We start from the raw sequence: 20,574 nt of genomic DNA on the forward strand, positions 1-20,574 counted from the left end.
CAACATTACTTCCCCTTTTCTATTTTAAGCTTCCTCCTCCTTCCTGTGCACCACACAAAACACATCGTGGGCCTCAAAGCCTCCTTCCCTCTCTTCCCTCCTCTTTCCCATGCACCAAAACTGAAATGATTTCAGAAAACGATCCCCAAATCACACATGTCAGCTCAAGAATCCCCCCAAATCCTTTTCCCCACCCATTTTGGTCTACCAGGAGGATGATGAGGATGTGTGGAAGAGTCAGGAGTGCCAAAGGAAGGCAGAGCTGAAGAGAGGAAGGCAGAAATTAATTAATATCACACGGCTTTGTCTGAACTGCATTGAAATTCCACACATTCCCTTTTGGCTTTTAACCCTTCATCTCTCCCTAAATCTCTTCATTCTCATTCACTATCGTGCAGAAATTGGGAACGAAGGAGGGAATCCTCAGAAGTGACAGTGAGTCAGAGGACAGAAAACAGGAGTCAGTGAGAGGAACAGGAATCAGATTAATCAACGCTCTGATTCCAAGGTCTGTTTTGAGGAGTGAGAGGGTCGGCCCACAGCGCTGGAGAAGGGATGGGGGTGAGACTCACCTGGAGGTGGCAGTCCTGAATCAGCAAAGAGCAACGATGGCCGCCATGAAGATGATGAAGATGACCCGCAAGATCCCCTTCAGACATCCCTTTGTGCCTGCTGGGTGTGCAGTTCACCTCCCCAAGGTCACAAACAAGTGAGTGCACAGCAACAGCTTGGTCAAAAAAAAAAAGGCTTGTAAAGTAGCCACATCTTTCTCATGGGAGTGGTAGGACGGTTCGTCAACGAAGCACTGCCAGTGTCTGGCCACACCAAGCACAGCACAGCAAGACAGGAATGTGTCTTCTGTTGGTCCTTCCCAGCATCCCTTCCTTCTGTCGTATCCACTGCAGCACTCGGCTCAGTGCCATCAGCAAAGTGCTGAGGGTGCACTCCATCCCATCATCTGTGTCAGTGAGAGGTGGTGAAGAGCAGCGCTCCCAGGAGGGACCTCTGGGGGTCACCACTCATCACCACCTCCACCTGGACATGGAGCTGTTGGCCACAGCCCTCTGGCTGCAACTTTCCAACCTATTCCTTCTCTGCAGAACAGCCCAATGCTCGCATCCACATCTCCCCCATTTTGAGATGAGGGAGTGGTGTGCAACCTTGTCAAGGACATTGTGGAAGCCCAGGGAGATGACATCAGTCGCCTTTGGATGACATGAATTACCCTCAGATGTTCGTCTCTAACCCCAGCATTCTTCCTCACACTGCATAAGTTCCGGATAACCAGTTGAGAATGCCAAATCCAACCAGTCCACCCCAAAACCCAGCCACCATTCATGAAGGACCACAAATATTTCCCAACCACCCCAAACTCCCACCACCTCTTCTGTGGGACCCCAAAATCTGGACCAATCCAACCCAACTATCCAATTAAACCTGGGAGGTGAGTGACCATGCGTACACTCAGTCTCACATGGGTAAGACAAGCATGAGCACAAACATACGCATGCACAAACACATGTGTCTGTGTGCAAGTGCACTTCAAGATTGCAAAGTGTTCTGTGTGCACAATGCCACACGTGCACTACATGCCTGTAACTCTGTACGTCTTCTTTACATGTTCATCTCCATTCAATGTGTGTGTGCTGCTACGTGTTCACAATAAATGTACACACACGTGTGCTACACTCTGAGCACCGAGGCATGGGGTGTGTATGTGCTGTGCTGTGCACGTACAGCAATATATGCAATCAGTATTTCCCATGGATGTCCTCAGCAGGTACTACCTGTGTTAGAGTTGCACGTGTGCCCTCACTAAACACGCCTTTAGAGTGTGCCCCTGTTGGGACCACGTGTGTTCCTCAATGTACATCTTAGTCCTTAGGTTGTGCCCGAGTTTGTGTAGGTGTCACTGTGTCCACAAAGTTCCATGCTGCTGTCCCCAATGGGGATGGCGGAGGAAAGAGCAGTGGGGACAGAGTGTGGTACCCAAAGTGTGTGGAGACAGCAGGCTGGATGTGTAGGGGACTGCATGTGACATCTCATGTGGGACAGCCCATTGGAGCCATGTGTACTGTGCTTGGCATCCCATGGGGGACAGAGTGACAGGCCACGTGCTGCAAGTGCTTTGTGGACCGTGTGTGAGCTGACAGGTGACAGGCTGAGTGGGGCAGTGTAAAAAAAATGTGGATATGGATGTTTGCGTGCCAACTCATCCTGGGCCCCACAGCGCCAACCCCTTGGGGACCGCAATTGTCACATGGGGAGGTGACATCATGGAACTGTATCCCAAAATGAGAACTGACTGCAGCTCTCCGGCCACTTCCTTTCTTCACTGCAGTCTCGCTGTCCCCAAGCTGCTCCTGCCTCATGGCACCAACGGTTGTGGCCCTCATCCTGGGTGAGTGACAAAGGGAACGTGGTGCCATGGGGGTTGCTGGCCCTGTGTGGGACCAGGACCGTGTCTCTTGCAGGTTGGTGGCTGGTGGCTGCGAGCAGGGCACAGCAAGGTGAGTATGGGGACTGGGGGAGAATGGGGACAGAGGGAGGGGAGTGTGGGCAGGGGGAGAGCAGAGGGGCCCAGGAGGGTGTTCAGGGACAAGGCTGACTGCTGTCCCCTGTCCTAGTGCCCCGACCCTCCCTGTCGCTGCACCCCAGCCAGGGGGTGTCCCTGGGGGACACTGTCACCCTGCGCTGCCACCTGCCCCAGCCGGCTGCCTGGGTTGAGCTCTACCAGGATGGACTTTTGAGATCCTACAAGTGCATGGACAAGCATCAGGTCATGGCTGAGTTCTCCTTGGTTTGTGCAAAGCTGGAAGATGCAAGGAAGTATTGGTGCCAGTACCGGGTTTTGGAGCCACCGGGAGTATCAGAGAAGAGTGTCCCCATCGAATTGGTGGTGGTGCAAGACAAGGCTCTTGCCGTAACAACAGAGGCTGCAAAGCACGAGATGCCGTGAGATAACCGGACAGCCTTTGTGGGACCACCAATGGCACTGCTTCACCTCAAGAACCTTTCTGGTACAGACACATTCTGACAAACGTGGCACTGTGAACTCACTTCTTTACAACCTTATGATGCTGCAGCTGCCCACCAGCAGACACAGAGGGATGCCCAGAGAAGCTGCATTTCTTGCTGTCTCCCTTTGGCCAGGTGGAGACTTCAACCATTGGATAAGCGCTCTCATCCCCACTTCTGCTCCAGCACTGCAGCTCCCCAAAATGGACCACGATTGCTTTTCTCCTTCAATCTCTCTCTCTCTTACATTCCTTCTCTGCTTCTCTCCATTTCCTCGGTTTTCTTTCTTTTTCTCTCTCTCCCTCATTTACATCCCGGTCATCTTTACTCTTCTCCTGCAGCAGCCATAACCTCAATTTCCCTGCAGGTAGCAGAGAAGGCAATAACACCAGTGCCATAGTATCCTTTCTCTGTATTGCTCATTCATTGTTTCTTATTGTAAGTCCCCTAATTTCAGTGCAGGGCAGTTGATTAGCTGCAGATGGACAGTTCAATAAATGGTCATTTGTCGTTCCTCTGAGTCACTGTCTGACACTGTCACCCTGGAGAGCCCAGGCAAGCACGGACTGCCTATTTGGGGCACTGTGCAGAGAGTCTGGCGTGCGTTGAGGGACAGCATGCCAAGGGACACACTCACAGCCCTTTGGGACAGTGTGTGACAGCCCAGGGTGGAGAGCGTGTGGGGCACCTCAACAGTCACAGTGTGCAGTGTGCACCTCTCCAGTTGTCCCACCCCAGAGGGACCCCCCATTGCAACCATCCAGATGGGCTAATATCGCCTCATCAGGAGGTGACATCACATCATCCTGACTAAAAAGGGGAACTGACAGCAGCTCTCCGGCCACTTTCTGTCCCCACTGCAGTCTCGCTGTCCCCAGGCTGCTCCTGCCTCATGGCACCAATGGCAGTGGCTCTGTGAGAGGTAGATTGTGTTTTTTGCAGTGCAAATTTCCAGTATTTCTGTATGTAGCCCAGGATAAGTTGTCTTTCCCAAAGAAAGTTGCTGAACAGAGTAAAGTTGAGAGTGGGGAGTTACAACCTAGGTAGAATTGGCACAGGCACTAGGGTAAAGGTGAGAGTCAAAACGAGTGACAGTATTGTCCTCGTATCGCTATAAAAAGTCCAGAACATACCCAAAGACAATGGGTTGGTAACAGACTTGGTATGGAAGTGTAACAGAGCTATGGAAGTGTAACATAGCTTTGGAAGTGTAATGTAGCTATGGAAGTGTAACATAGCAACAGCGTCAGAAGACTGTGAGCCTGAGATGCTCAACCAATGAGTGCCAGGAGAGACTTTACCTGCGTCGGACCCAGGGTGCATAACGGAATGGATTTCACCTACTGGTTGCATAATTTCTCCCTGATCAGTAGGGGGCATGCGCCCATTCCTGCAATGAGGAACAAACTGCTCTTCAGAGAGACCTTGGCCTGACTAGAAACTGTTGATCTTGAGCGTGATTCTCACACCCTTTCCCCTTTTTGATGCAGGTGAACCCCTCAAGAGTTCAAAGGGCAATGAGGCCTGCGTGATGTGACCTCAAATCCCAAAGTGTCCCTTCACCAAACCACAGGGGGAACTCCAAACCCTGACTATGGTCAACCCAGAAGACCTCCAGCATCAGGTCTTCTGAACCCACAAGACCGTAACTGAATCTGCACTCTCCAAATCCAGCCCATGAGGAATCCCAAACCACATTATGGCGAGTCCCCACATCCTTCATCTAAGCCCCCATGTTCCCTCTGTACATCCAAGCCATACAAGCTTATGCACACCACAGACTCTGTGGGCATCACAGAACATGACCCCAAAACACCATTCATCTGGAACCTTTATGTCTGACCCATGGGCACTGACCACCTAAGCCACGTGTCAGATCTCGAAACTCCACTGAATACCCCATCTACAACCTCAAACTCCAATGTGGACACCTCTGTCATATCCATAGGAGCACCAAATCTAAGCCTCTGCACACCCCTAAAGCCTTAACCACCCCACAGACACCATGGGTACACTCAAGCCAAGCAGTGGGAACCCCTAACAACACCTGTAGCATCCCTCAAAGTCTGACCCAGGGGGACCCTGAATCTCAGCCAGCCACGAACCACAAGCGCACTCCCTTGGCTATTACCCCACATACTGGGATCATTGGTCCCCCCACATGCACTTTGGGGAACCCCATGGTATCACCCCACTGTTCTCCGCTTAGGTCTCACTGATGCTCTCTGCTTCCCCAGTCCCACAACTCTCCCCACATTTAACATCCTTCAAATCCCCACCGGTGTACACCAAATCCTCCCAAATCCCACCAAATCCCTGCATGGTCAGCGCTACCGTCACAGTGCATCCTTATCACCTGGATTCCTTTACACCCCTCAAGACCTCCAAATCCTTCCCAGTCCACCCCCAAGCCCCACCAGTATTCTTGAAGGACCCCCACAACTCTCAAACTCTGCACCAACCTCCACCACCAGCCCCGAGGGACCCCCGGGTTGGTCCCAGTCCACCACAAAAGCCCCCATAACACTGAGTGGTGTGTAACAACAGGTGTGCACTACCCCACAACAGGCGTGCAATCCAAGGAGTGTTCTCACACATGTGTCACTGTCAACACTGCTGAATCGCACCGCCTCGCTGGGCTCACATCCACCACTTGGTCTCCATCAGTGCTCACAAGCCTCGATGGATGTCAGTGGGGCCATTATTTCTGCATGGAGGAATGCAGTCCCATCCCTTTGCCTCCTCCACATATCCGTGTCAGATGCCACTGTGCCAATGTGTCCCCTCTGCAGCCGTCTGTGCCACGGCAACAGAATGTGATGGGACATTGGTGGGAAGGTTCCGCCTCTGCTGCTGTCCCACGGACATTCACCTCTGATGTCGTGGGCCAAAATAATCAATCAGCAGGCATTACTGTCAGAATAGCCCTTGTGAAATATATGATATCGTTCTACTCTTACTGACTGAAGTTATTCTTGTTTCTTAACAGGCTTGTGTTAAAAATAAAAAGAGAGAGAAACAAACCCATAAATGTAATTGGGTGTTTGTCCTTGGTCTTGTGAGACAAACCCATCAGTCTGGTTCAGTGGAAGCAGCTGCAGCCCTTGGTGAGCTCTCAGGTGTTTGCCAAGGATCCGTCCTTGGCAATAGTTTGTCACAGATCTCCGTACCCCAAAGGGCGGTGCCATGGATGAGGCAGATGTGGAGCGCTGGGTGTTTCTGTCCGCTCAGAGAGGGCTGATGGAGCCTGGCAGAGACACACAGCCACAGTTCTGAGCTGAATGCCTGCCTGCAGTGCTGTGCATTCCATCGGAAGATTCACAGTTCACGTGTTCATGGTGGCAGAAAATGGAGTCTCACAGAAAAACCCTGAAAGGGATGAATTTCTCCTCACTTTGGAGCCCTGTTCCCCCATCCCTGCACACAGCACAGAGCACAGCTGCGTCTTTCTGCTGCTCACAGCACTGAGCACAGCGATGTGTCACAGCGCACAGCACCATCGGCCATCGCTCCCATCAGCACCGCACTGCGCCCCGTGTCCGCATCTCAGCTCACACAGTGCCCATCACACAGCGCTGTGTGGCTGCTGGGAGCCATGGGTGTGCGCCTGGGCTTGGGCCGGGCTGCTCTGTGGGGCAGAGCTGATTCCATATGGGGTGGGGTGGTGGGGAGCAGTCGCAGGACTCGACGATCCCCACAGATCACCCCAGCCCTACAGTTCTGTCCCTCTGTGCCATCCCCTCCCAGCTCTGAGACCCCCATCCCCAAACTACAGCACCACCCCACAACCAGCCCTGTGGGACTGCACTCCTTCCCCATCTGCCCCAGAGGAACTCCTCATTCCTCAGGGATCCCCCACACCTTCCTAGTCCTGCCCAGAAATACACGCACCCTGCCTCTGGCAAACAGAGCTCTTGGCAGTCCATTCCAACATCACATCACCAGTCCTGTGTAACCCCAGATCTGTCCCCAGCCACCCCAAGGCCTCGATGAATCCATGTTCCCAACTGCACGGGAGCACACCCATATGTCTGCATCCACATGTGTGCCATTGTGTGTCTTCATGTATATTGCATGAGCAGTCACATACGTGCAGCAGCTGTACACACGTGTACTACATGCTTAGTGCTCTGCCTCTGTGTGTCTGTGACATCGTGTGTGTGCACAGATACACGTACAAAATAATGCACATGTGTGTGTCCTTAGCATGCGACAGAGGTCTGTGTGTGTGCCACTGTGTCCCCAGTGGTTCCTGCTGCTGTCCTCGTTGAGGATGGTGGAGGAAAGCACAGTGGGGACTTTGAGTTTGGAACGCAAAGTTCATGGAGACAGCAGGCTGGACGTGTTGGGGACCACCTGGGACATCCCATGTGGGACACCCCACTGAAGCCACGTGTCCTGTGTTTTACACCCCCTTAGATGATGCCGTGCATTGCCACACACAGGCAGTGCTTTGCAGGAAGCGTGTGACAGGTGAGAGGTGACTGCCTGTGTGGGGCGTCCCAACAGGGACTGCAGTTCCAGCTTCATGCAGACAAGACCATGGCGTATCCCCAGAGACACCACCTCCTTTGGGACCGCAATTGCAACACTGAGGAGGTGACATCATGTCACTTCTTGTCCCTTGGAAACTGAAAGCAGCTCTCCGGCCACTTCCTTTCTCCGCTGCAGTCTCACTGTCACAAGCTGCTCCTGCCTCATGGCATCAATGGCGGTGGCCCTCATCCTGGGTGAGTGACCATGGGGATGTGTTGCCATGGGGGTTGGTGGCCCTGAGTGGGACCAGGACCGTGTCCCTTGCAGGTTGGTGGCTGGTGGCAGCGAGCAGGGCACAGCAATGTGAGTATGGGGACGGGGGGAGAGGGGAAAATGGGGATGGAGGCAGGAGAGCGTGGTCAAGGGACCAGCAGAGGGGCCCAGGAGAGTGTGCAGGGACAAGGCTGACTGTTGTCCCCTGTCCTAGCGCCCCGACCCTCCCTGTTGCTGCACCCCAGCCAGGGGGTGTCCCTGGGGGACCCTGTCACCCTGCACTGCCACCTGCCCCAGCCAGCTGCCTGGGTCGAGCTGTACCAGGATGGACAGTTGAGATCCAGCAAGGAAATGGACCAGAAGCAGGACGCGGTTGAGTTCTCCTTGGCTGGCATAAAGAAGGAAGATTCGGGGACATATCAGTGCCAGTACCAGGGGTTGCAGCCTGCAGGGACATCGGAGAAGAGTGACCCCGTGGAGCTGGTGGTGACAGGTGAGGGCACTAGGGAAAGCAGATGGCCCTGGGCTGATCCCACAGGGCTGTGTTCCATCTCTGTTACCTCTCTGTGCTCAGATCACAGCTATGCCCCACCTGGCATTTCCCTGTGCCCCAAAGAGCATGTGGAGATGGGGAGCAACATCACCATCCAGTGCTGGAACACGAAGTATGGGGCCGCCTTCCTCCTGCACAAGGACGGGCACTCAGCCCCTATCCAGCACCAGGAACCCGATTATTGGGGCACTGCCACCTTCACCCTCTTCGGGGTAAACACAGCTGACTCCGGCACCTATAGGTGCTCCTACCGCATCAGGGGCTGCTGCCTTCTGTTCTCACCCCTTGGGGATAATGTGACCCTGGAAGTGATTCCCAGACCTGCACCCCCAGGTAGGTCTGAGCCCCCATTTCGTTCTCCCCTTCTCACCCATGTCTGACAGTGTCACTGCATCCCTCATCCACTGAGGTGGGGGCTTTGTACGAGGAAACCTAAAACACTTTGACCCCACAGGTGACAATGGGGGTGCCAGCAGGGACCTGGTGGCAGCAGTGGTGGGGCGCTGGGTTGCTGCCATTGTCTTCATCATCATCCTGTCTGTCTCTGTCCTCCTCGTTGCCCAGAGAAGACAAATGCAGAGTGATGAGAGGCCTGGTGGGGAAGGGGTTTAATGGCTTTGATCCCCCATAGATCCCCTATAGATCCCCACTGGTGTTGTATGTGCACTCCATAATCCCACCCTTCTCCCCTCCTGTTTATGACTCAGGTGCCACCCCCCGAAGCCCCGAGGCCGTGCAGTTCCAGGTCACTGATGTGAGCACTGCTTTGTGAGACATTTCCTTATAACTATCTGCACATAAATACGCACACATAGGCATATACTATAACCATTACTGTTATTTCTCTCTTCCTGCTATCGCGTGGCAAATAGGCTTTACCTTGACCGACAAGTTGTGGCTTTTTATTCTGAGTCTCTCCGGGATCCCACTGGGAGGGGTCAGTGAGAATAAAAGCTGTGTGGTGCTGAGCTGCTGCTGGGTGACAGCACCGCAGTCCTTGTGGTGCCCAACGTGGGGCCCGAAGGGTGCAGATTAGCACAGCTGTCAGCAGTGCGTGTTCCAACACAACTGCTCTCAGCAGTACAGCAGCCTCAGAGCTGCTGCTCACAGCGCTGAGCTGTTCCTTCCCTCTGGGCCATCACAGCTCTCAGGGCTCTTTCCTTCCCTGCGCTGGCACTGCTTCTCCTCTCCGAGGACTGCCCTGCAATTCTGGATGCTTCTGCCTGTTGCTCTGCAGCGTGTGCTCATGGCACTGAGGCCATGGATGCAATGTGCTCCTTGTGCTCAGCAGTGCCATCGCTCGCGCTGCAGGAACCTCACCTCAGGAATTCCTCACACGGGCACTCTGCTCCACACAAGTGCAGTGGAACAATAAAACCCATTTTCTGACAGGTTTTCTTTGCTTGCTACCTCTCAAACATTTGCAAGACAAGGCTCTTGCCAGAACAACAGAGGCTGCAAAGCACGAGATGCCGTGAGATAACCGGACAGCCTTTGTGTGTCCACCAATGGCACTGCTTCACCGCAAGCACCTTTCTGGTACAGACACATTTCTGACCAACGTGGCATTGTGAACTCACTTCTTTACATCCTTGTGATGCTGCAGCTGCCCACCAGCAGACACAGAGGGATGCCCAGAGAAGCTGCATTTCTTGCTGTCTCCTTTTGGCCAGGTGGAGACTTCAACCATTGGATGAGCGCTCTCACCCCCCCTTCTGCTCCAGCACTACAGCTCCTCAAAACAGAACATGATCGCTTTTCTCCTTCCATCTCTCTCTCTCTTACGTTCCTTCTCTACTTCTCTCCATTTCCTCTCTTTTCTTTCTTTTTCTCTCTCTCCCTCATTTACAACCCGGTCATCTTTACTCTTCTCCTGCAGCCGCCATTACCTCAATTTCCCTGGAGAAAAGCTGCTTTCTATCACTCTGTTGCTCATCCGTCCGTCCGTCTGTCCATCCATCCATCCCCCCATCGTCCTACAGGATCTCCTGCTCCTGGAGCTACACCTCCTGATCCTTTACGGACACAACAAATTCAAGCCACCTTCTGCCTGTCAGGCTCTCTATCTTCCCACCTGTTGGCCATTCTATCCACCCAGACACCTGAAATATGTTTCCTAATATCTATCTGTCCTTCCAAAACCAATACCTCCACTCATCCCCAAAATCCTTAACCAGACCCTAAAATCCTGCAATCGACCTACAACATTTGCGTTCTGACCCCAGAACTTCCATTCATCCCAATGATCTCCACCCATTCCATCTCACACCAAACTCTGCATCCAGCTCCACAATCTCCATCCAGCCACCCCTAATCCCTCATCCAGTCTCAACATCCACACCCCACACCACCCTCCAAACACAGCCCTCCAAAACCTCAATCAACCCCAGGACCTTCAGCCCCAAAATTATTATCCACCCCAAAAAAAACTCCCTTCAGTCCACACATCCACCATCCAGCCCCATAAATGTCACTCATCCCCCAAAATCTCTGTCCCCTCTGAAACCTCCATCCTGCCCCTAAATCGACACCAACGTCTGATCTCTACAGCCAGACCCAATCTCTACATCCAGGCCCCCAAGACTCCATTCAGCCACCAAATCCATCATTCACACCGTAATACCCCATCTACACCAAAACCTCCATCCACCCCACAATCCTTCACTCAGACCCAGAGCCTCCAACCAACCCAACATTTCTATCCAGCCCCATACCTCCATCGAGAAGACTGCAGATCCTTCATGAAGCTGCCAGATCTCCCTGTGGCCCCAAAAAGTCTCCATCCAGCCCCCCGCAATCCTCCATGTGGACTCCATAACCTCCATCGAGCTCACAAACTCTCCAGCATTTCCCCTTCCACCACCAAAATGGGGAAGTCAGCTCTCCTGCCCTTCCCCTCACTGCTGCTCCCACACACAGTCCTCCCACACACAATCTTCCTCTTCTCGTCCAGTTTGTGGCAAACCCCTATGTCACGGAGTTGTCTAGATTAATTCCGATCAATCTATGCCCGTGACAGGGGGGCTGTAGGCCAGTGGGCCCCTTGGTTCCCAAAAAATGGGAATGGAGAAGGGAAAGGGGTAGAGGAACGGGAGCTTGGCTCAGAGTGGGAAAGAGAATGGAGCAGAGGCAATGGTCTAAGGAGGAAAGCTTACTTTACTGGCCATGATATCGGAATGCAATATAACACAAAGTAATACAATCTAATTGAAATTGAGGGTAATAAATCAAACAAAACAAGAGAGAGAAAGTTTCCGACACTGAAAGGCCTACTTGAATGAAGGTGCATGGCTTGGAAGCACACCCAGCCCTCTGCGTGGCTACCAGAGAGAGAGAGAACTGACAGAGCCCGATCCCGTGACTTCTGTGCCATATCTTCCTTCTCTGACCGTGAGGTTTTCTGGGATATGCAGTTCTTCTTCTCTTTTCAGAAGCAGGTATCTGGAAGGTTGTCAATCCACGGAACTGAAGTATTAACGCTTTAATTGCCCGTGCTGTCCATGATGTTACGATGTGGACTACCAGTAATAAAATTACTGAACCATGACCCCCTGGAGGACTCCATTCATTGCCACACTCTGGCCGCAATTTGCAGGCAGCTAATATTTGACAGCCTGTGTGGGGCACCCCAACAGAGACTGCAATTGCACGTCCATGCATGGCAGCCCATGGCCGATACCCAAACACACTACCCCTTGGGGACCTCAATTGCAACACTGAGGAGGTGACATCATGTCACCTCTTGTCCCAAGGGAAACCAAAAGCAGCTCTCCGGCCACTTCCTTTCTCTGCTGCAGTCTCACTGTCCCCAAGCTGCTCCTGCCTCGCGGCACCAATGGCAGTGGCCCTTATCCTCGGTGAGTGACAATGGGGACGTGGTGCCATGGGGGTTGGTGGCCCTGTGTGGGACCAGGACCGTGTCCCTTGCAGGTTGGTGGCTGGTGGCAGCGAGCAGGGCACAGCAAGGTGAGTATGGGGACAGGGGGAGAATGGGGACAGAGGGAGGGGAGTGTGGTCAGGGGGCCAGCAGAGGGGCCCAGGCGGGTGTGCAGGGACAAGGCTGACTGCTGTCCCCTGTCCTAGTGCCCCGACCCTCCCTGTCACTGCACCCCAGCCAGGGGGTGTCCCTGGGGGACACTGTCACTCTGCGCTGCCACCTGCCCCGGCTGGCTGCCTGGGTCTGGCTGTACCGGGAAGGACGTTGGTCATACGCCAAGTACATTGACAAGAAGCAGGACACGACAGAGTTCTCCTTCCTTAGCACAAGTCGGGAACACTCAGGTACATATTCCTGCCAGTACCAGCTGTCTGAGTCAGAGGACATATCAGTGATGAGTGACCCCGTGGAGCTGGTGCTGACAGGTGAGGACACTGGGACAGTGGACAGCTCTGTGAGTTCTCAACAGGACCGTGACCCATTGCTGTCCACTCCCTCATGCAGATCGCAGTTTCCCCCCACCTCATATCTCCCTTCACCCCGAGGAACGTGTGGGGACAGGGACCAATGTCACCATCCGCTGCTGGAACAAGGACTATGGGGCCGCCTTCCTCCTGCACAAGGATGGACGCTCAGCTCCTATCCAGCGCCTGGTCCCAGATGATGTTGGCGCAGTCTCCTTCACCCTCTTTGGGGTAACCCCAGCTGACAGTGGCACCTACAGGTGCTCCTATCGCCCCAGGAACTACTCCTTTCTGTCCTCACCCCTTGGGGACAGCGTAACACTGGAGGTGACACCCACAGCTGCACCCCCAGAGGTACCTGCCCCTCATGTGTTTGTCCCCAGTGCCACCCATGGGTGGCAGTGTCATCACATCCCTTCCCCATGGAGGTGATGCTGGGGATGAACACGCCCAAGTACCTGTACCCCACAGGTGCTGAATTGGTGTCCCGTGGGAACCTGGTGGCGGCAGTGGTGAGGGGCTGCGCTGCTGCTCTCATCTTTGGCCTTGGCGTCTTCTTTGTCATCGATGCCCGCAGCCTCTGGATACGGAGAGGTGAGAGTCTGGGTGGGGAAGGGATTTAATGTGCATCTCCTACACATCTAACCAGTCTTTCTCTTCCTTCCATTCTTCTGTAGAATCCACCAGGTGGGTCCACTATACATTGCCTATCGATTCCCTCAGATGTTCTTTGCCCCCATCCCATCTCCTATAAATCCATCATGTATCCCCTGCCTCCCCTTCCAGACCCTATAAATTATCTAGTCCCAGTCATCTTGTGCATCTGTGTCCATCCTTTACTGATCCACTATAAATCCACCCAAGTGTTACCTGCCTCCACCTCCACCCCCTGCCTATTCTCACAAGTCCAACAAGTTTCACACCCGCTTCATCTCCCATAAGCCCACTCTGCTCCCCTTTTGTTTTGACTCTCGTGCCTACCCACAAAACGCTGAGGTGGTGAAGTTCCAGATGAGTCATTAGGTCAGGAACCCCAGATTCCAACCTGTCCCATCTGCCCCCCATACTCCACCTGGAACCCAGATCCCCTCACGTGAGGACCCCAGGACTCCCCAAATCATATGACTGTATTAGAAACCCCCAGGCCCCAAACTGAAGTCCTTGCAAACCCTGGGGAAATCCCAACCATAAACATCTCCCCATCAGTATGGGTAACCCCAAACCATGTATTGGGACCCCAAAAAGCCACACATAGGATCTCCCAGTTTTGGACCAGTTGAACTCCAAATCAAAATCCCTCCCAGATCCCCAAATGCATCGTCTTTGACATTCACCTCACACTTACAACAGAGCTGTCCCTCCTCACTGCCATCCTGAGGAGCCCCACAGTCTTTCTCCGCTGTCTCTATGTGACCCCTGGTGACAGTGAGGGACTGACCTGTGCCAACCAGGAGATCCCATCCCATGGGGGCACCCACCACTCCAGCTCCCAGATACTGATGCTAACGTGGGTGCTGGAAGACCCCATTAATGTCTCCCTCACAGGTGTCTCAGTTTTGGGGTGCACTGTGTAAGAGAGACCCAAATTCCCTGTTTTGGGCTCCCTGATGCTCTGTTTCCCCTCACAGTGATTCCCAGATCTCACCAAATCTAACCCCCACAAGTCACTGCCAGAGCCCCCATATGCTTCTCAATCACATCAAATCCCTAAATGCTCATCTCTAAGCACAGTATCCTTTCATTGCCCTCCAATCCTTCCGCACCCTTTAATACCGTGGGTGCAGATCCCCACAGCTGTGAGCAGAGCGTGTTCCAACACAACTGCTCTCAGCAGTACTGCAGCCTCAGAGCTGCTGCTCACAGCGCTGAGCTGTTCCTTCCCTCTGGGCCATCACAGCTCTCAGGGCTCTTTCCTTCCCTGCGCTGGCACTGCTTCTCCTCTCCAAGGGCTGCCCTGCAATTCTGGATGCTTCTGCCCGTTGGCCTGCAGCGTGTGCTCATGGCACAGCGGCCATGGATGCAATGTGCTCCTTGTGCTCAGCAGTGCCATCGCTCTCACACTGCAGGAACCTCACCATGGGAACTCCTCACACGGGCACTCTCTGCTCCACACAAGTGCAGTGGAACAACAAAACCCATTTTCTGACAGGTTTTCTTTGCTTGCTACCTCTCAAACATTTGCAAGACAAGGCTCTTGTTGTAACAACTGAGGCTGCAAAGCCCGAGATGCCGTGAGATAACCGGACAGCTTTTGTGTGTCCACCAATGGCACTGCTTCACCACAAGCACCTTTCTGGTACAGACACATTTCTGACCAACGTGGCATTGTGAACTCACTTCTTTACATCCTTGTGATGCTGCAGCTGCCTACCAGCAGACACAGAGGGATGCCCAGAGAAGCTGCATTTCTTGCTGTCTCCTTTTGGCCAGGTGGAGACTTCAACCTTTGGATGAGCGCTCTCATCCCCCCTTCTGCTCCAGCACTGCAGCTCCTCAAAACGGACCACGATTGCTTTTCTCCTTCCATCACTCTCTCTTACATTCCTTCTCTGCTTCTCTCCATTTCCTCTCTTTTCTTTCTTTTTCTCTCTCTCCCTCATTTACATCCCATCTACAACCTCAAACTCCAATGTGGACACCTAAGTCATATTCATAGGAGCACCAAATCTAAGCCTCTGCACACCCCTAAAGCCTTAACCACCCCACAGACCCCATGGGTACCCTCAAGCCATGCATTGGGAACCCCTAACGACACCTGTAGCATCCCTCAAAGTCTGACCCAAGGAGACCCCAAATCTCAGCCAGCCACGAACCACAAGTGCACTCTCTTGGCTATTACTCCACATACTGGGATCATTGGTCCCCCCACATGCACTTAGGGGAACCCCGTGGTATCACCCCGCTGTTCCCCCGTGTCTCCAGGTGCCACACGCTGACAACGAGGGGCTGACCTACACTGAGCTGCAAGCTGTGACCCCCAGCTTCTGCCGCCCTGGACCCAGCGCGGTCCCCCAGCCCCCGGTTATCTGTCTCAGGTGTTTGCCAAGGATGACATTTCCCTCCTGCTGTGCTCCGTCCTTGGCAATATTTTGTCACAGATCTCCGTACCCCAAAGGGCGGTGCCATGGATGAGGCAGATGTGGAGCGCTGGGTGTTTCTCTCCGCTCAGAGAGGGCTGATGGAGCCTGGCTGAGACACACAGCCACAGTTCTGAGCTGAATGCCTGCCTGCAGTGCTGTGCATTCCATCAGAAGATTCACAGCTCACGTGTTCATGGTGACAGAAAATGGAGTCTCACAGATAAACCCCCAAAGGGATGAATTTCTCCTCACTTTGGAGCCCTGTTCCCCCATCCCCGCACACAGCACAGAGCACAGCGATGTGTCACAGCGCACAGCACCATCGGCCATCGCTCCCATCAGCACCGCACTGCGCCCCGTGTCTCCATCTCAGCTCACACAGTGCCCATCACACAGCGCTGTGTGGCTGCGGGGAGCCATGGGTGCGCGCCTGGGCTTGGGCCGGGCTACTCTGTTGGGCAGAGCTGGTTCCATATGGGGTGGGGTGGTGGGGGGCAGCCGCAGGACTCGACGGTCCCCACAGATCACCCCAGCCCTACAGTTCTGTCCCTCTGTGCGATCTCCTCCCAGCTCTGGGACCCCCAACCCCAAACCACAGCACCGCCCCACAACCAGCCCTGTGGGACCGCACTCCTTCCCCATCTGCCCCAGAGGAACTCCTCATTCCTCAGGGATCCCTCACACCTTCCCAGTCCTGCCCAGAAATACACCCACCGTGCCTCTGGCAAACAGAGCTCTTGGCAATCCACCCCAACATCTCATCACCAGTCCTGTGGGACATCAGATCTGTCCCCAGCCACCCCAAGGCCTCGATGAGTCCATGTTCCTGACCACACGTGTGCACACCAATAGGTCTGCATCCCCGTGTGTGCCACTGCATGTCTTCTTGTATATTACATGTGTGTGCACAGTCACATACGCACAGCAGCCGTACACACGTGTACTACATGCTTAGTGCTCTGCCTCTGTGTGTCTGTAACATCGTGTGTGTGCACAGATACACGTACAAAATAATGCACATGTGTGTGTCCTTAGCATGTGTCAGAGGTCTGTGTGGGTGTCACTGTGTCCCCAGTGGTTCCTGCTGCTGTCCTCATCGAGGATTGTGGAGGAAAGCACAGTGGGGACAGAGTTTGGAACCCAAAGTTTGTGGAGACAGCAGGCTGGATGTATTGGGGACCGCCTGTGACATCCCATGTGGGACACCCCACTGAAGCCACGTGTCCTGTGTTTTACACACCCTTAGATGATGCCGTGCATTGCCACACACTGGCAGTGCTTTGCAGGAAGCGTGTGACAGCTGAGAGGTGACCGCCTGTGTGGGGCATCCCAACAGGGACTGCAGTTCCAGCTTCATGCAGAGAAGCCCATGGCGTATCCCCATAGACACCACCCCTTGGCGACCGTAATTGCAACACTGAGGAGGTGACATCATGTCACTTCTTGTCCCTTGGAAACTGAAAGCAGCTCTCCGGCCACTTCCTTTCTCCGCTGCAGTCTCACTGTCACAAGCTGCTCCTGCCTCATGGCACCAATGGTGGTGGCCCTCATCCTGGGTGAGTGACCATGGGGATGTGTTGCCATGGGGGTTGGTGGCCCAGTGTGGGACCAGGACCGTGTCCCTTGCAGGTTGGTGGCTGGTGGCAGTGAGCCGGGCACAGCAATGTGAGTATGGGGATGGGGGGAGAGGGGAAAATGGGGATGGAGGCAGGGGAGTGTGGTCAAGGGGCCAGCAGAGGAGCCCAGGAGATTGTGCAGGGACAAGGCTGACTGCTGTCCCCTGTCCTAGTGCCCCGACCCTCCCTGTCGCTGCACCCCAGCCAGGGGGTGTCCCTGCAGGACACTGTCACCCTGCACTGCCACCTGCCCCAGCCAGCTGCCTGGGTCTGGCTGTACCAGGATGGACAGTTGAGATCCAGCAAGGAAATGGACCAGGAGCAGGACGTGGCTGAGTTCTCCTTGGCTGGCATAAACAAGGAAGATTCGGGGACATATCAGTGCCAGTACCAGGGGTTGGAGCCTGCAGGGAGATCAAAGCAGAGTGACCCCGTGGAGCTGGTGGTGACAGGTGAGGGCACTATGGAAAGCAGATGGCCCTGGGCTTTTTGCACAGGACTGTGTTCCATCTCTGTTACCTCTGCACTCAGATCACAGCTATGCCCCACCTGGCATTTCCCTGAGCCCCAAAGAACATGTGGAGATGGGGAGCAACATCACCATCCAGTGCTGGAACACGAAGTATGGGGCCGCCTTCCTCCTGCACAAGGACGGGCACTCAGCCCCTATCCAGCACCAGGAACCCGATTATTGGGGCACTGCCACCTTCACCCTCTTCGGGGTAAACACAGCTGACTCCGGCACCTATAGGTGCTCCTACCGCATCAGGGGCTGCTGCCTTCTGTTCTCACCCCTTGGGGATAATGTGACCCTGGAAGTGATTCCCAGACCTGCAATCCCAGGTAGGTCTGAGCCCCCATTCGGTGCTCCCCTTCTCACCCATGGCTGACAGTGTCACTGCATCCCTCATCCACTGTGGTGAGGACTGTGTATGGGGACACCTAAAGCACTTCAACCTCACAGGTGTCAATGGGGGTCCCAGCAGGAAACTGGTGGCAGCAGTGTCGGGGGCCTGTGCTGCTGCCATTGTCATCATCATCGTCCTCACTGCCTCTTTGCTCCTTGTTGCCCAGAGAAGACAAATGCAGAGTGATTTGAGGCCTGGTGGGCAAGGGATTAAATGGCTTTGATCCCCCATAGATCCCCTATAGATCCCCACTGGTGTTGTTTGGTCCCTTCATAATCCCAACATTCTCCTCTCCCTCTGATTCAGGTGCCACCTCCAGAAGCCCTGAGGCCGTGCAGTTCCAGGTCAGTGTCTGGGTCAGGAGACCCTACCCCCAACGTGCCCCATTGCCCCTCCCCCAGTGCTCAACAGGGAACCCCAAACCCTGCCCATAGTGAACCCTTTTATGGATTCCAATGATGTTGTGCATAACAGTAATGCCATCCCAGGGGGCCTCCAAATCTCCACCATGGGGATGCCTCACACCCCAAACTGAAGCCCCCTGGCATGCTCCAAGCCTTAAACATCTCCAGACTCAATGGGCACCCTCAAACGAGAATGCGACAACCAAACACCACCCACAGGGAACCCCAATGTCACAGCCACAGCTTCCCAAAATCTACACCACCCCACAATCCCAACCCCCTTCTCCTGGAAAGCCCCCCAACCATTACACAGTGCCATCATCCCCTCAGGCATGTTGGGATCCCATGGTCACACTGCTGTCCCTGTGTCCCCAGGTGTCCCCCGGTGACAGCGAAGGTCTGACCTACGCCCAGCTGCAAGCTGTGACCCCCAGCACCCACCCCCCCGGCTCTTCTACCACCCCTGAACCCCCCATTATCTACACCGAGGTGGGAACGCAGGGACCCCGCTGATGCCCCCAGATGTGTACGCAAACACGGGTGTGTTGTGTGCACACATGGACTTCAAGGGTGCACAGTGCCAGTGTGCTCGGTGTGCTCACCATCACGTGTGAATTACAGCCATGTACCTGTGCGTGTGAACACGTGGATGTGTATTAAACGGGTGTGCACCATCCCATGTGCACATCAGGTGTACAAAAACACGTGTGGGACACGCTGAACTCTGTGCCTCTGTGTGTGTCTGTGCGATGCCGTATGTGTGCACCACCAGCTGTACACACTGCTGCTCATGTGTGTCCTTAGCATGTGCTCCCGGGGTCTGCACTACACGTGTGCCTCCACAGCACATGCATGTCATCAACACCTGCCCTGTGCCTGCACCACATCTGTCCGCACAGCACACGCATGTCCTTACCGTGTGCTCCCCACGGCGCATCTCCATCTCCACAAGCCAAACCAGCCCCCATCCCACAGTGGTGTTGGGGCAGGATTTGTGGTGAGGAGGGAAAATGCCTTTGGGTGACGGCTGGGAACAGGACAGAGGGGTTGTGGGGTTTTCCAGAAAGTGGGGGAGAAGAGGAAGTTTGTGTGTGGGAGGGCTGTGTGTGGGAGCAGCAGTGAGGGGAAGGGCAGGAGAGCTGAGTTCCCCCTTTTGGTGGTGGAAGGGGAAATGCTGGAGAGTTTGTGAGCTCGATGGAGATTATGGAGTCCAGATGGAGGATTGTGGGGGGCTGGATGGAGAACTTTTGGGACCACAGAAAGATCTGGGAGCTTCATGATGGATCTGCAGTCTTCTTGATGGAGGTTTGGGGCTGGATAGAAATGTTGGTTGGTTGGAGGCTTTGGGTCTGAGTGGAGGATTGTGGGGCGGATGGAGGTTTTGGTGTAGATGGGGTATTACGGTTTGAATGATGGATTTGGTGGTTGAATGGAGTTTTGGGGGCCTGGATGTAGAGATTGTGTCTGGCTGTAGAGATCAGAGGTTGGTGTTGATTTAGGGGCAGGATGGAGATTTCAGAGGGGACAGAGATTTTGGGGATGGGTGATATTTATGTGGCCGGATGGTGGATGTGGGGACTGAATGGAGTTTTTTTGGGGTGGGTGATGATTTTTGTGGCTGAAGGTCCTGGGGTTCATTGAGATTTTGAAGGACTGTGTGTGGAGGGTGGTGTGGGGTGTGGATGTTGGGACTGGATGAAGGATTAGGGGTGGCTGGATGGAGATTGTGGGGCTGGATACGGAGTTTGGTGTGAGATGGAGGTTTTGGGAATGGGTGGAGATCATTGGGATGAATGGACGTTTTGGGGTCAGAACGCAGATGCTGTAGGTCCATTGCAGGATTTT

At 54.2% G+C, this 20,574-nt stretch overlaps 5 protein-coding genes across 9 annotated transcripts in view; 3 read left to right on the top strand and 2 right to left on the bottom strand.

Annotated features, from left to right (window-relative positions):
- LOC107049793 (T-cell-interacting, activating receptor on myeloid cells protein 1-like) overlaps positions 1-20,574 on the bottom strand; it is a 50,754-nt gene that overhangs the window by 27,332 nt on the left and 2,848 nt on the right. The window lies entirely within an intron of this gene.
- LOC124417463 (V-set and transmembrane domain-containing protein 1-like) overlaps positions 1-20,574 on the bottom strand; it is a 242,283-nt gene that overhangs the window by 17,626 nt on the left and 204,083 nt on the right.
- Positions 7,888-9,013, top strand: LOC107050037 (platelet glycoprotein VI-like). The gene is made up of 4 exons (XM_040654516.2): positions 7,888-7,912; positions 7,982-8,260; positions 8,342-8,653; positions 8,775-9,013. The coding sequence occupies exons 1-4, from the start codon at positions 7,888-7,890 to the stop codon at positions 8,930-8,932; spliced, it is 774 nt and encodes a 257-aa protein (XP_040510450.2). The 3' UTR covers positions 8,933-9,013.
- On the top strand, positions 9,790-13,254 carry LOC121112296 (platelet glycoprotein VI-like). Its single transcript, XM_046904779.1, has 3 exons — positions 9,790-9,794; positions 12,387-12,682; positions 12,762-13,254. The coding sequence occupies exons 1-3, from the start codon at positions 9,790-9,792 to the stop codon at positions 13,151-13,153; spliced, it is 693 nt and encodes a 230-aa protein (XP_046760735.1). The 3' UTR covers positions 13,154-13,254.
- The window catches only part of LOC112531104 (osteoclast-associated immunoglobulin-like receptor), a 101,730-nt gene continuing 98,160 nt past the window's right edge, over positions 17,005-20,574 (top strand). The window contains exons 1-7 of one of the 5 annotated variants that reach the window (XM_040654284.2): positions 17,284-17,357; positions 17,431-17,466; positions 17,591-17,869; positions 17,949-18,260; positions 18,382-18,522; positions 18,632-18,669; positions 19,105-19,431. In XM_040654284.2, coding sequence (XP_040510218.1) covers positions 17,327-17,357; positions 17,431-17,466; positions 17,591-17,869; positions 17,949-18,260; positions 18,382-18,522; positions 18,632-18,669; positions 19,105-19,242 — 975 coding nt within the window. In that variant the 5' untranslated portion in view covers positions 17,284-17,326 and the 3' untranslated portion in view covers positions 19,243-19,431. Of the gene's footprint in view, positions 17,467-17,590; positions 17,870-17,948; positions 18,261-18,381; positions 18,523-18,631; positions 18,670-19,104; positions 19,432-20,574 lie in introns of those variants that run through there. The other 4 variants (XM_040654282.1, XM_040654283.1, XM_046904857.1 and 1 more) reach the window with 4 other exon arrangements.

This window comes from Gallus gallus, chromosome 31 (assembly GCF_016699485.2).
Source record: "Gallus gallus isolate bGalGal1 chromosome 31, bGalGal1.mat.broiler.GRCg7b, whole genome shotgun sequence".
In the NCBI taxonomy this organism is placed as follows: domain Eukaryota; kingdom Metazoa; phylum Chordata; class Aves; order Galliformes; family Phasianidae; genus Gallus; species Gallus gallus.

Coding starts and splice junctions, on each gene's coding strand:
- LOC107050037 (XM_040654516.2), top strand. CDS start 7,888: ATGGGGATGGAGGCAGGAGAGCGTG. Junction 7,913..7,981: donor GATGGAGGCAGGAGAGCGTG/GTCAAGGGACCA, acceptor CCCCTGTCCTAG/CGCCCCGACCCTCCCTGTTG. Junction 8,654..8,774: donor TCCCAGACCTGCACCCCCAG/GTAGGTCTGAGC, acceptor TTGACCCCACAG/GTGACAATGGGGGTGCCAGC.
- LOC121112296 (XM_046904779.1), top strand. Junction 12,683..12,761: donor CGTGGAGCTGGTGCTGACAG/GTGAGGACACTG, acceptor TCCCTCATGCAG/ATCGCAGTTTCCCCCCACCT.